The 14,360-nt window shown below is 40.2% G+C and overlaps 1 protein-coding gene across 1 annotated transcript; it reads left to right on the top strand.

Moving 5' to 3' along the window:
- Nucleotides 1-1,052: 1,052 nt before the first annotated feature.
- Nucleotides 1,053-1,679, top strand: FGFBP2 (fibroblast growth factor binding protein 2). The gene has a single exon (XM_075150536.1). It carries the CDS (start codon nt 1,053-1,055, stop codon nt 1,677-1,679), a length of 627 nt encoding a protein of 208 aa, XP_075006637.1.
- The last annotated feature ends 12,681 nt before the right edge of the window (nt 1,680-14,360 follow it).

Genomic DNA, 14,360 nt, shown 5'->3' with positions numbered 1-14,360 from the left:
CTTGCAACAGCATGGGAGGGATTTTTTCTCGTTACCTCCTGAATGCCAAGGGAGTTACCATGATTTTCCTTAGCTCTGCTTTGAGTTACTGCAGCAGAAACTGCTAGTACAGGATTCTGCACGAAAATATTTCTATTATCTTGCCTTTGTTTTATGGCATTTTTACAGCTCATTTATTATGAACAGGAAAATATCTATCAAGAAAAAAAGGGAAAGGTGATAAAGCACAAATATCTCTCTGACATGCTCTGGGGTCTATTCCCTGGTGCTGAGATCCATGATAATCTAGTTCTGTTGCTTTGCTCTGTTGGCTGAAAATAACCCATGGTGTGACACTGATGATAAAACTTCCAAATGTTTGGTTTATGTTTAGGCCTGTAATACCTTATTTTGCTAAAGCTTTATTCCTTAATCTTGCTTAAATATTGCAAGTCTAAAAATCTTTCATGGCTCAAAGAACGTGCACTTGATTCTTCCATGTGTCCCCAGTGCATGTCATGTGCTGACAAAATGAAGTACTGAAGTTGCGTCCTTACTGTGCAAATCCACAGAAAACCCATTCCACAAATCAGCCTTTATTAGTAGGACACATTTATAATCATCCAGATGTAGCTGCATAGATTGCTTTGGCACTTTTAACTTTTTTTACTTCAATATAGTCTTACAAGCTCTGGCATGAAGATAACTATAAAGCAGCTGGAGAATGGAAAATATCTGTTAAAAATCAAATATGACATGTTCATCCTGGATAGGAATGTGCTTCTTGGTTATACAACTATCGTTCTGTATTTAACTGCATTTACAAGATTTGTCTTGTTACGTTCTTGGGAGTTCACAGGTTATTTGACACTCCCTCAGGCTATAAATTATGGGCACATGCCTACTGAAGTGTGATTTATTATTTTTATAAAAAAAAAAAAACTTACATCCGACGTTTCACTGGAAAGAGGCTTCTTTGTGCACAAAGCCTTTAAATTGTGAGCAGCCACTTACTTATTGCTTTCAGTTTTTTGGATCGTGTTGCTCAAGGATCTCTGTCAACTCCTCTCAGCATGAAGAGTTTTGCTCTTCTTTTCCTAGTAGTGATCTGTGGCATGGGAGGATTGGGACAGAAGCTGAAGCCAAAGAAAAGAAGCAATGGTGAAGAAATCAATTTTCGGACTAAAACCAAAGATGTTTGCACAATGAGCATGAATGGGGATGAGGAGATGAAACTTAGAATTGAATGCAAAAGCCAAGGCATGTCCTACTGGTGTGAATTCACTGGCAAGCCATCAGTCTGTCGTGCTTTCAGAAACAATCCAAAGATTTACTGGAATCAGATCGCCATGGAACTTAGAAAGCTCCCACACGCTTGCGAATCCACACAAGTGTTGAAGATCACCATGTGCCAAAAGGCTCCCACAGAGGCTCTCATGAAGCAAATAGCTGCTGGTATGGAGCCAGAAGATCTAGCAAACCAGGACAAATCACTCCAGAAAACTTCCACTTCTATGAGAGGAGCAGGGGAAAGCTCTGTTAAGAAAATAGGGAAACCTCCAATACTGCCTCTTATAAAACCAACCCAACATGGTCAAGGGTCCGAAAATGAAACGGAAGCAATGAAACTGGCACGGGAACATTGCTGGGAATCCCTGCATGGTTTCTGCTCCTACATTATTGGCATCTTTAGAGGTTAAGGATTTGCTTCAGGTAAAACTCCCATCTTGAAGCACAGCAGAATATACCTAAGAGTAATCCTGTTGTAGTTTTGTTATATTTTGATCTAGGGGGTCTCTCAGGGGTGTGGACATGGAGGTTCTAGGCTTGCTCTCTAAAATCTAACGTGGCAAAGTCTGCACTGTGGCTTCTGAGGGGCTGGACAGCTTAAACTCCCAGTGATGGCTACTAGTTCAGGACTCCCTGACAGCCTCCTGTGAGGTCTTTAGTGTGTACTGAGATGTTTGTCCTATCTGTTATTAATCCTACGGTATTTCAGTTCTAACTGTTTGAATTGGGCTTCTTTTCTACCTTCTGTCTGTCCTTCCCTCTTGTGCTGACTTTTGGATTTAAGCCAGTGAAATAGGATGAATAACAAATGCATCAGATCCAATAACAAATGCATCAGCTAGAACAATTTAAAACTACATTCAGAAATTGAGAGGATAAAGCTTGTTCATCAAAACTGCTAGTTAATAATTAACCATTTTAATTTTAAGAATTGGTTCATAAACAACTTGCAGAAATGAGTAAAACCAAACGGACTGTCTTGGATGACGGGTCTGTTTCTGTAGAGGTGATAGGGGATCGCGTACAAGCGCTTGTCTGGTGAGTCTCAGGTTTTCAGCCAGGCTTTAAAAAGACAAAGCCCTCGCAGAAGTGATTGGTTTTATACCCACTTCCATTTCAGCTCAGAGAGAAAGCCAGGAGCCAGTGACTAAACCAGGCAAACTTTTGACGGGAATATATGCAGCATGAGCCAGCAAGTGTTCAGGCTGCTAATGATCTTACTTGTGCTTAATACAGCAAAGTGACTAATTTTTTTTCTTTTTTGTTTTGCAGAGCAAAATTTTTACAGCTGAAGAGGGGTCCTTGCTGTAGTTTAATAATTTAGACGTAAGAATTTTGGTTGAAAAATGAGTCACCTCTTATAAGTCTTGTAGCTGTTTTCTCTTTGCTCCCCTAAAATGAAACTTTTTAACAGCCCTGAAAAATGCATGAAGCTGGAGTGACTGTACTTAGTGTTAGGATGAACTAATTGTTCCTAGGTCTGGTATGCACCAAGGTGTACTGCATTTATGTAACCAAGGTTCCGCTTTAAGAGTACTGACCTTAAATAGGTTTTTTCGTGTGCTGATTCGCTTCAACTTGTTAGAGATGAAAGCTGTAAATGATGCTACAGTTAGTGCAAACAATAAAAATAAGATTTTTTAAAACATACTCAGTGTGCTTGCTTAAAATTTTAAATGGTGCTACTTGTATAAAGTCACGGTATTTGATACTTGTTTCTTAAGAGATTATTGGTAGAATGTGTAAGAGAAGTTACAGGTCTAAGTCATTACTTTCCCACTGTGAACATGTTTTCATTAATATTAATATTTTCAATGTTACTACAATTATAAGTTTCAGCCAGCAGGGAAAAAAAGATTGGAGAAATAAGAGAGTAGTGTAAGAATACGTTTCTAAACATAGCAGATTAGAAGTGTTCATCTGTGATGCATCTGCAGAGCTCAGTGCTATTAGGATCTGTTAGTGGTAATATTAATGTTTGGGTTCAGTAAATATTCTGAAAGGTAACTCATATCTATGCACTCGTGTTCTTGTCTCATCAAAACATAAAGCAAGACCTAATAGCCTGTTGTCAGAGATTACAACACATTTATATTCAGATTATTTTTTAGCAATGATCGCTTTTGTTCCCAAGTGAGCTTCGCAGCAGGGATATAACTGGAAAAAGTTCGTACCACAGAAATTAGTGCTGTATATTTGCCATTAAACAGTTTCTACAAGGCGTTGTTACACTTAAGTACTTCTCCAGCTTTACTCACAGATTTGTAATTCTCACTTCATAATTCCAGATCGTGACTGTCCAACCACTAAACTTGGTGCCTTGTACCAAAAAAGCTTGAAATAATTTTCTGTCCCCAAACCTCTTGAAATATATGGAAAGGAACAGCAAGTAATGAACACGGACGGGGTCAGTGCGGAAGGTTTTATGTATAAGACAGAAATATAGCTTGAATGCTGATAAAAATGCAAGCGCAAGCAAGTCTGTGTTTTTGTCAGGCATAAATCTAATGTGGTTAATCTTCATTTGGAACTTCTATTACCCTTGCCAGGCTTTTGTGCTGTGAGTAAAAAATGTGGTAGTACACCTATTCACTTATTTCTGTCATAGAAATGAATATAATTGTTTGATTTGCAAACATGCAAAATGCATCAAAGTGATATTTGGGAACTATTTGGAAATGTAAAGGGGAGGTTGAGGGTTTTCTTGAGGTATGTTTGTTAAATATTTTAAAACTTTTCTTTTGTATGATGCAAAATCCACACTGCAGAGTGAATATTTTGCAGTAGTATCCACTATAACGGCGATGTAATGAGGTAAAAATGAGACAATATCTTGCGTTGGGAGAAGTCTGGGAGAATCACCCATCATACTGATAGCAGGAGAAAAGAGGAGGTTTCATCAGTTCGAAGAAAATTTTCTCCTTTATGCCGTCTTCTTGATATGCACAGCACAGAAGGCAGCAAAGTTGTCTCACACTTTGTAGAACTCTTCATGATACAGTCTAAAATACGTGGCCACCATTGATTCTGCTTGGTAGGGGATGAATGTCACATATACTGGCTGGTGCACTATTTCCTAGAGAACTCCTATCTCCTTTCAGTAGAGCAGAGCTCTGCTGCACAGGGCTCCATGCTTCGCTGCGTTGTCTGGAATGACCACCTGAAGCTTCACTGTTGAAGTGGAAACTAGAAATCAAATAGTCTTGCACCAAAGGCCCCTCTTTCATGAAATGCTTTTTGTAAAATATCCAGGATCCAAAATATGTAGTTAAGCACTAAATTTTACAAAAAGGTCAAGATTTTGGTACCAAGGTGATACATGGTTTGCATTGCATTTCATTAGGCAACACTATGTACCCTCAGCAAGTCGGTTAACTATAATGATCTTGCTTTCAAAGTGTTTAAAAATTGGATGTTAACTGAAATACCCTGCCTTAGTGTAACAGCGCAGTGATTGTATCAGCTACATTGCCATTTAATTGTGTTTAGCACTAGAAACGTACAGGCGTGACATTTCAGTTACCTTCTTGGTATGAAAGTGCTATTCATTAATGAAAGGAGGAATTGAGAAGTGTTAGTGGTGAGTTTAATGCAATCTTCAAGTACCTTGTGAATGAATGAAACCTGCTGTTTCATTCATTTTAGGTTTACCTGTTAGTCCCCATATACGTAAGTACCTCAGGAAATCCGCTCAAGTGGAGATGGAATTTGTCTTTATTTTCTTGACAGAGGAACAGCAGGCAAAAATGTTTGTCTGGATTCCTGCAACCGGAGAGATTCCTGATATCCAGGCCTGCTGCTGCTACTAATTCATTGCAATGTGAGGTAGTCCGCCTGCCTCAAGGTCCTCGTGTTTAGGTTCCCACAGAAGCATCATGAGTATTTGCTACTTTGACAAGATAAGCCTCCAAGAAAAGCAAAATCAGGCGTTTGAAGAACCTGTATATAAAAGAATGTGTATTTAACACACATAGTTAAGACCCGAGAAAAACTGGAGCGAGTCTAATGGAGAGCCACCGAGATGGTCGGGACTGGAGCACGTTCCTGTGAGGAAAGACCAAGGGAACGGGTCTTGTTGAGCCTGAAGAAGGCTTTAGAGGGGACCTAATAGCCACCCCCCAATACATATAAGGAGGCTATAGAGAATACGGAGCTAGGCTTTTCATTGACTTGTGTGATAGGAGAAAGAGATCATGGTCACAAATTGATACAGGTGAGGTTCTAACTTGTTGTAAGGAAAAACATTCACTGTAAGGAGAATAAACACAGGAGCAGGTTCCCCAAGAGCAGCTCTGGAATCTCCATCTGTGGAGCTTTTCAAGACCAACTGGACAAAGTTTAAGCAACGTAGTCTCAATTCACTGTGACTCCTGCTTTGAGCAGGAGGTTGGACTACAAACCTTCTGGTGCCTTCTGTGCTGAATGATTCTGTGATTTACAATGGAAACAGAAGAAAGCTTAAAAGTTCTGGTTATTTAATAATGAACACCTCTGTTACCATCTGTGTCTCCTTAAAGTGCAAAAAATGCTCTTGGATCAGCCATTCTAACTATATCAAATTGAACGAGAGACGATTTTCTTAAGTATGTTCTGATGGCAGATCCCATCATTAATGCATCATCTTGGATAACGTGATGTTCAGTGTCTCTGTCTTTTGGTACATATTTTTATTTAGCCTGGTTTTGACAGCAGAGAAAATCAACACGAAATTTAGGTGTTAAGGAACACTGAACATCAGGTCTGTTTGCCTTAAAATCAAGTATCAGAAACTAAGGAAATCACCTTTTGCAGTGTGTAGGTTATTTGTGTTGAAATAGACCAAATCCACACCTCAATAATAACGTTGCTTAGTCTGCCTGTAAATCATCTCAACTATGCAGTAGTGCACTCTGGTGTTTTCAGAGAGAATTGTTTAGGTATGTTGTCTGGTCATTTTTGCATGGTTTGCAGTCTTACGTTTTGCATTCTTGGTTTTTCAATAGGTGTCGTAGCTGATATGGCATGGATTTTAGGGACACAGATCTTCCACAAAAATAAGAAGACAAAGGAAAAACTAAAATTTCCCAAAGTTGCCCATTGCCATTCCTGCTTCTTTAGGAGCTTTATGGTTGTCAATTTCTTTTTTTCTGTTTCTCTTGCTGTTACTTTTCCCAATCTCTGTTTTCTTCTCTGAAGAGTCAGATGCAGCACAGGAGATTTCTTTTGGCCGTCTCTGCTTTTCCCCTTACAAACAAGAGAATTGCCCTCATCAGACCTCACAGATCATTTTACAATGACAAAAAGTATGTGATTCATATACAAAAACAGGAATAAGAAAAAGTGGGAAGAGATGCAGTCAGTATGATGACAAGACGTTGGTGTTATCTCATGGACACGTCATATCAGACATACTGAGAATCTATTTATTTCACCTTCACATCTTGTATACAAAGTTAACTGCATAAACATTAGGCAGGAGGCCAGGTGCAGGATTTCCAGAGCAGCTTTATTACGGTATGTACAGAGCAAGAAAAAAATGAAGCCGATGTCTGATCTGGAGCAGAAGTTTATGTTCCCCTCCCTGCCTCCCTCTCCTCAGCAGGTTATAAAACTGCGTTACCAGCTGCTCGCCGTAGGCATCCGACCCATGGTACGCTCCCACTGCCTCCAGGCTTACAATGATTGTAGTCAGGAGGGGAAACAGAGGTGTCCTTTTGGGTCTGCTGGCTGGAGACGTAAAAAACTGCATTATTCTGTTGCTGCCGCCTGTAAAATTTAATGTGCAGATGGTGAAATTGCCCCTTTATTTGTCTTACCAGCATAACGTGGTGTGTGAGGGGGCCCTCCCCACAAACGCGGCTGTAATAAAATTAAGAATTTGCCTAGGAGCTGAAGAAGGCTAGAAACTTCCCGATGAAGGAAATGGTGAGCAAAACTCAGGCTCTGACCTCCGACAGAGGGGCCTCGCCGTTTCCTCTCCCAAAACAGCCCGGCAGGCAGGCGGTGCTGCCCACGTTCTCCCCTCTCTCCCCCCTTCAAGGTAGGCGCAGGCCGCATGGGTGCTGTCACCAAGGTACTGAGATGACCTCCCATCTTCTACACTCCAGAAATTAAATTCGTGGGAATCCACGAATTCGTGTTTGCAGCCGGGGAAGGTTATCTGATGCCCTCGCTATCAGGCGGGAGGCCTGGTCAGTGTGGGAAGGCGGCAGGAGGGAAGCGCGCAGTAGGGTTTCCACATCTGTGTGCAGAAAACATTACCTGAGACTGTCGTGGCTTTTTGGTGCCTCAGATGGCACAAACGAAGCTGAAGCTCAAGTGTTAGAGCAGCACCTGTTTTTGCGTGGGGAAAAAGTTGTGTGGCCTCCATGAGGGTCATCTCCTGAGTGACCTGCCCCGGCCCAGGCGCAAGCAGGCCGTGCAGGCCCTGGGGGACTGTGTGCTGTTGTGCTGTGGAGCCATGTTGCAGTGTTGGGGTTGGGTTGTGGCTCTGGCGCCCTGAGCTGGCAGATGTAGGCATTTTGGCTGTTCTGCAGGGTCTGGCTGGGAGCAGCGGTGCTTTGGGGAGGTGTGGCTGGCAGGACCCTGCCAGGGGCTGGACGCCAGAGTGGGAGAGACACCAATGTCTTTCAAGTCGTGTTGGTGAACTTGGGCCATGGGGTGGTGGGTTTGCCCCAAGGGTGGATGCCGGAGCAGGCTGTGGAGACATGGTTCATCAGGACAAGATCTCCGTCTTTGCCCAAGACCTGCCTTAAATACTGCTGTCCCCTGTGACCCATCCCACACCACTTTCTCTCATCAGAAAGATGTTCCAAGACCTGTTATTAAAACCTGTCCATAGAAACCCACATTGCGTCTGCCATAAAGGTAAGATACGCCAGGATGACAGGAGATATTTTTCACAGTGTACAAGACAAGAAGAGGTAAGAGCCATTGAGTAGCACCAACAAGGAACATCATCTGTAGTCATCTGCTTTTCCTGCCTTCTCGGGCCTGAAATCTTTTACATAGTTGGAATCAATTCAATAGCCTTTGGTTTTGCTTCATACTGATTGCATGGTGTCTGGACATCTTCTTGGCTCAGGGTGATTCAACAACAGAAAGAAATCAGAAACACTGTTTTCCTTCAGCTTAGGGAACTATAAAACTTTTTATAGAACACTACATATTTCACCTCAGCAGCAGCAATGTCCTTTGGCAGGAACATACTTCATTTGAAGTACAATAGATCAATCACAGTGATTTGATGGAATAGGCAAACTTTTTTTCTTCCTTGCTATTAATCATTTTTTTTGTGGAGGATTGTGTCGTAAGTATTTCTGACTTGGAAAGAACCCAGGATCCAAAATTAAAGATAATATTAACTATCTATTAAGTAATTGTTTAAAATATTGCAATAAATAATCTGCGACTCTGTTTCTGAAGGCTGTGGACAGGCAGTGTGGGAAGTGGTTATGGGAAGGCTGTTCTTTACTAGACAGCCTTCAGCCCTGTTCCCAACCAGCAGGTTAGTTAACCAGGATTTAGGTCCTCTTTACCAACATACAGGAGAAAATCCCCAAATTCCCTGATAGCGTGAAGTAGGACATAGATGCGAGATCCCTATACAGACACACAGGAACAAATAGAATTAAACATGAGTAAAAAGTTAGTTTATGTAATTCATGTAATAACAGAAGAAAAAGGATAATTTAAACTAGAATTGGAATTGTAACGTTGCCACATTAGCAGTGGCATTTTGATGTATGTAATTACTGCACTGCTTTTCACCCATTTTCAGAAAATGGGTTTCTGGCTGAACAGGGTTCAATACCTCTAAAAAATGTCCTAAATATTTAGAATACTGCTAGTCCTATGCAAACCCATAAAAAGAAGTATTAATACCTAGTGTTTAGGATTATTAATTTCTTGTTTGTTAATGATCTCCACACGGAGGAGCTGTAGAGTTAGAAATGACCCAAGAAAAAACACTAAGTTTTGAAACAGTGTAGTCAGAGACATCATATCTTCTCTTGGTTAACAGAGCAAACCCCAAATCTGTCATAAATGCTGAGGGACACATGTCCTTTCAGCTTTTGCTAACCATAACAAGTTGCACTAGAACTTGGAAAGATGGGTCAAGAAACCTTTTTCTTTGTTAACGGCTTCTATTCACTATATACCCAAACATGCTGATCTTAGTAAAATGAAAATGGCAGATAAGATTTGTCCATTCACTCTGTCTTTTCTCTGTGCCTTCAGAGACTTATGTCAGATGTGACCAGATGGGCTGAGAGCTACCAGCCCACACTGTAGCTCTGAAACGCAGACCTTTATAGTCATTCTTCTGACTTGCTGAGCTTTCAGCAGGACTTGTCAGAGCCCCTTCCAGATGTGAGCTCTTGAGCCTTACAGCCTAAGTGCGTCTAAAGGATGCTTATACTATGTTTCAAGGATAACCCAAAGATTATGGAAGATAAAGTTTATCTTCCAGGCTAATCCTGTCAGTGCATAGGTCAGGCTGACATCACTTGTGGAGCCATAGCTTGTGTTAGCCCAAGATCACTTTTCCATGCAGCTGAAATAGTTTCTTTAAATGTAGTAATCTAAATCAGCAAAGGAGTTGTCACAACTGTGACTGTACCTTCTTGTTGTCTTTGCTGTGATAACTGTTGTGGTTAAGAGGCATGGAGCCAAGGTGGTATCAGTGTAGCTTAGCGAAGGGGAAGTTCTGCACATGGACTGAACTCTCTGTTGGTTTCTTCTCAACTGGAATCCCCTGAAATAAAAAATTCTGTTAGTTATTTGCAGGATTGAAATCTCTGTGGTGGGTTGACCCCAGACAGCAATGAAGCACCCACCAGCCATTCACTCCCCCTCCCTTGTGGGATGGAGGAGAGAACTGGAAGAACAAAAGAGAGAAAAAAATGTGGGTCAAGATAAAGACAGCTTAATAAGTGAAGGGAAGAGGGGAAAAAAAAAACACCAAGTGATGCAAAGACATTCACTCTACACCTCTCATGAGCAGGCTGATGCCCAGCCAGTCTCCAAGCAGTGGCTACTCTAGAAAGACTACCCCCAGTTTTACTGCTGTGCACAACATCATATGGTATGGAATATCCCTTAGGTCCCTTTGGTCAGCTGGGGTCAGCTGTCCTGGCTGTGTCCCCTCCAATCTCTTGCCCACCCCCAGCCTACTCACTGGAGAGGAGGCAGAGTGAGAAACAAAGAAGGCCTTGATGCTCTTCTGTGATAGCTAAAACATAAGTGTGTTATTAGCACTGTTCTAGTCACAAATTTAAAACACAGCACCATATGGGCTGCTATAAAAAATTAATTCCATCCCAGCCAGACCCAGCACAGTCTCCTACACCATGAAGTCCCTGGTTTTCCATTCCTGGTTCCTGGTTTCCTTTTCCTGGAACAATTTCTTGATTCCTGTTTCCATTTTCCCTCTGTATTTAAAAAGTGTACTTGAAATGAATGTTTATTCCATAGCAAGTACTGGAAACATCTTGCTGTGCTTGGAACGAGTGCTAAAAACCACAAAATTACCAGGCACTGATAAACTTATAAGAGTTTACACAACACACTTTCTCAGTCAGGGTAGATCCATCTATTCTTCTCTCTCCACACACATATATATGCACCCCATATTTCAACAAATATACAAATAAAACCACTAATATTAATGAATGGTAATGGAAGGGAAAAAACTATTCTACACTTATTTTATTTTATTATATATACATCTGTGTATATATGCACATGTATATTTATTGGTACAGCTTAATTTATTTACAGAACAGCTTTAAGCTTTATGGAAAGGATCCTGAGAACAGACAAAGACCAGAGCTATCACTGATATCAAAAACAGACTTTTGAAAGTCCATCTATTCTGACCAGGACTGCATTAGAGAAAAACTAGAAAGGAAATCTAAGTTCCTTTGATTTCTTAAAGTAAAAGTAGAAAAGAGAATTGCGGCATCTTCCTTGAAAAAAAATACTGTTGATAATATCAGTTCAGATCAGGTGTGGTTTACAGAAGCCCAGACACAACCTCAAAAAAACTGTTCAGCAGCTAGGAAAGAATGTCTTTCTAATATACTACTTTTTGGTCTGTGCACGCTCTGTCTTCAACTCTGTGCATGTTCATCCTGTATCACTCTGCAACCACACCAAGGTGTGGAAGAATTTCACCACTGATCTGGTCAGTATTTGAAATGTTCCAAACCACACTATAACCCTCAGTTGATCTTGGTTCCCTTCACCTATGCAGGATTAATTAGTTGCTGCCTATAAAGGAACTAATTCAGTGGAGACTGCTGTGTATAGTATACAACTAAAAGAAGTGCCTAAGTCATTTAAAATCCCACTAAGAAAAAAATATCTTACCTTTATGAGAAGGTGGATTAGAACTAGAAGAGGGCTGAATCTCGTTGCTTACCCTCGTCTGCCTTTAGTAACTCCACCAGTATTGCCTTAATGTAAAGTCTTTTATCAGCTATTCATCTGAATGAGCATATGGGGAATTTTTTACCGCAATGCTTTAACAAGACATAAGGCATTCGTGACATGAATTTTTTGGTTGGAGTGTTAAGCTCAGTGCTTATGGTAAACACTGCAGCTCATAAGACAGTCCATTGTGTTCTAGCGATATGTGTCTGATGATTTCATGTAACGTGTCAGATTCTTCTTTCTCATAGATATGCGTGACTTGCCACTACTGGAGTAAACTCCAGTCTAATGGCAGGTAGTAATTTACAGTGGCATCTTTTTATTATTTTACTCATTTTATCTTTCTGTAAGAGAGCAATCCTTTGTCTGATTGCATTTCTGAAGCTGTTCTGGTCAGACAGACAGGCTCTTGCATTGCTCTGAGCTATAAAATCTTAGCAGGCTAAATAGTTCAGATGGCAATTAGTCAATAGTTGCTTCCCTTGGCTGCCAAAACAACTTGAGCATGCCCTAAATATAGTGAATCTATGCTAATAAATCAAGCAGCCAGCCTGCTCAAATAAAATCACAGGACAATGAAATAGTTGTGCTTGGAGAGTCTTTAGCTGTGATTGAGATAGAGAAGTGATAACTTCCATTAGAGTCAAAATTAAATGGAAATATGTAAAATTCAGATTTTGAGGTTAAGTTCTTTCTGATATTGCAAAAATCAGTATGAAACACACATTTCAGTATAGTATCCCTCTATTTTACATTATTTTTCTTCCAAGTTTTTTTTTCTTTATAAAATATAGCCTTTGTATTCTGTGAAAGCTAAATTCTAAAGAAAAGGAAAAAACATATTTTTTTGGTATCTATCTAATCCCATCTCTTCTTTGGTGACCTTGTAGCATTATCAGATGCAAATATGCAGGGACCAAAATCTAAGGATCTGCTTAGATTTGGATATGTTTCCCACTAACTCTTGCATAGTAACAATCATCTTTATCATGGTATCAGCATTTAACATCCTGTATAGAAGAGGGAATAATGTTCAGTTAGCAATGGCAATTATTTATACTTCTTTGTCTTTGAATTGTTTCAAAATCAAGGCAAACTTTCCTTAAGGTTGGTTCAACATACTTTCACAATAAAATTAAGGGGAAAGAGGCATCTAAAATTTTCCTATCCTTGTCTGAATTTGGAAAGCCTCCTCCTGCCAAGACGAAACACTCTGTCAACTCCATTTGGCATCAAAGTTTTCTGTCTCCTGTATTCATGTGGACCGCAGAATTTTCCTCTGTATTATCTAATGAAACAAGAGGGATTTCCTCATCATTTCAGAAACACATTCCTAATGGTTGTGCTCCATCACTGGCTTGGATGTCCTTGGGTTAATTACAACCACTTATATTTTTCTGAAAACACCACAGTCCTTGCCTACCAAGATAAAGCAATACTCTGCAGGTCTGAAAACAAACTTCCCCTTTTCTGACTGCATGTGAGAGTGTGTTCAATAAGCAGCTAGGTAATAGATGAACAACTGCTGACTGCCAGGTATGAGCTGGGAGCCAAGAGGGTTAGAACTCCGCTGAAGAGAAACCTTGGCAGTAATGAATTTCAGGATATTTTAATCAAAATGTTGCCAACATAATGCAACAAGTAAATGAAGAATAACACTGCAAGTAAGAATTACTGAATTCATAGATGAGGAAGGTCATCGATAATACTAGGGCTACAAATGATGGATAAAATGATTAAGCTGTTAGTTTCACTCACAGATAACCGCTGTATGAAGGAGCAGTGTTGACTTAATTTACTAGTGTTTCAGGAATTCAGTTCTTAATGGAAATGGCTGAGCACCTGCAAATGGGAACCTCAGCATGAACTGGAGTGTGCTATAAAATAACCTTAGCATTTAGTCTTGTAAGGTGCTCTTCTTTTTATTAGCTTATAATTAATATACAGCAGTCATACAGTTTCTGTTGTTCTGTGATTAACTTAGAGTTAACACTTGTTTGAATAAAGCAGGTTTTGTTTCTTTCTTATTTGGCTTTCACAATACTGGTTTTCACGTGGATGCTGTTCTGCCAAATTCACTTGTCAGTTTGGGCCAGTTTGTGAAATAATTGGACACTGTTAAAGACTCAGTGAAGAGAGAATCTGGTGCCTTTTTTTCATTATTATTTAACTAATACGAATTTAACTCCAGGTCAGAAAAAAATGAAAATTATTGTTAGCTGATGAGTTTCCTTCAACCTCCTTCCAAATAATTATGCCTCCATGTAAAATAGTTAGTAAACAGATCTCAGTGCACTGAAACCATCACCACATTTTAAATTAACTAGCCTCTTCCAGAGAAATGCCAGTAGGCTATGGAATATTCTTTTGCCGTGTTGGGCCCAGGCGGTGAGATACAGAAAGGCTGGCATTGGTGCCACTGCCCATGTGACAAATTTTTTGTTGCTATGAAAGAAGGCTTCGGCATTTAGGACTGTCAGCTTACTGCCTTGTGTAGATACTAGATTCACAGAATTAAAAAAGAAATAAAGTTACGAGTTCCTTGCCCGAAGCTTGTTTACCTAGGCATGGAAGCAGGTGCCAGAGAACAACTCACCACCACAGTAAAAAGGGTATTGCACTGGGAGGTAGGGGTATGACAGCCACATTTGTTAACATACTTAGTCTTTCAGCAG

Source organism: Calonectris borealis, chromosome 4, assembly GCF_964195595.1.
Source record: "Calonectris borealis chromosome 4, bCalBor7.hap1.2, whole genome shotgun sequence".
In the NCBI taxonomy this organism is placed as follows: Eukaryota; Metazoa; Chordata; class Aves; order Procellariiformes; family Procellariidae; genus Calonectris; species Calonectris borealis.
The sequence above is the reverse complement of the archived record's forward strand: the minus strand, read 5'-3'. Positions and strand labels throughout refer to the sequence as shown.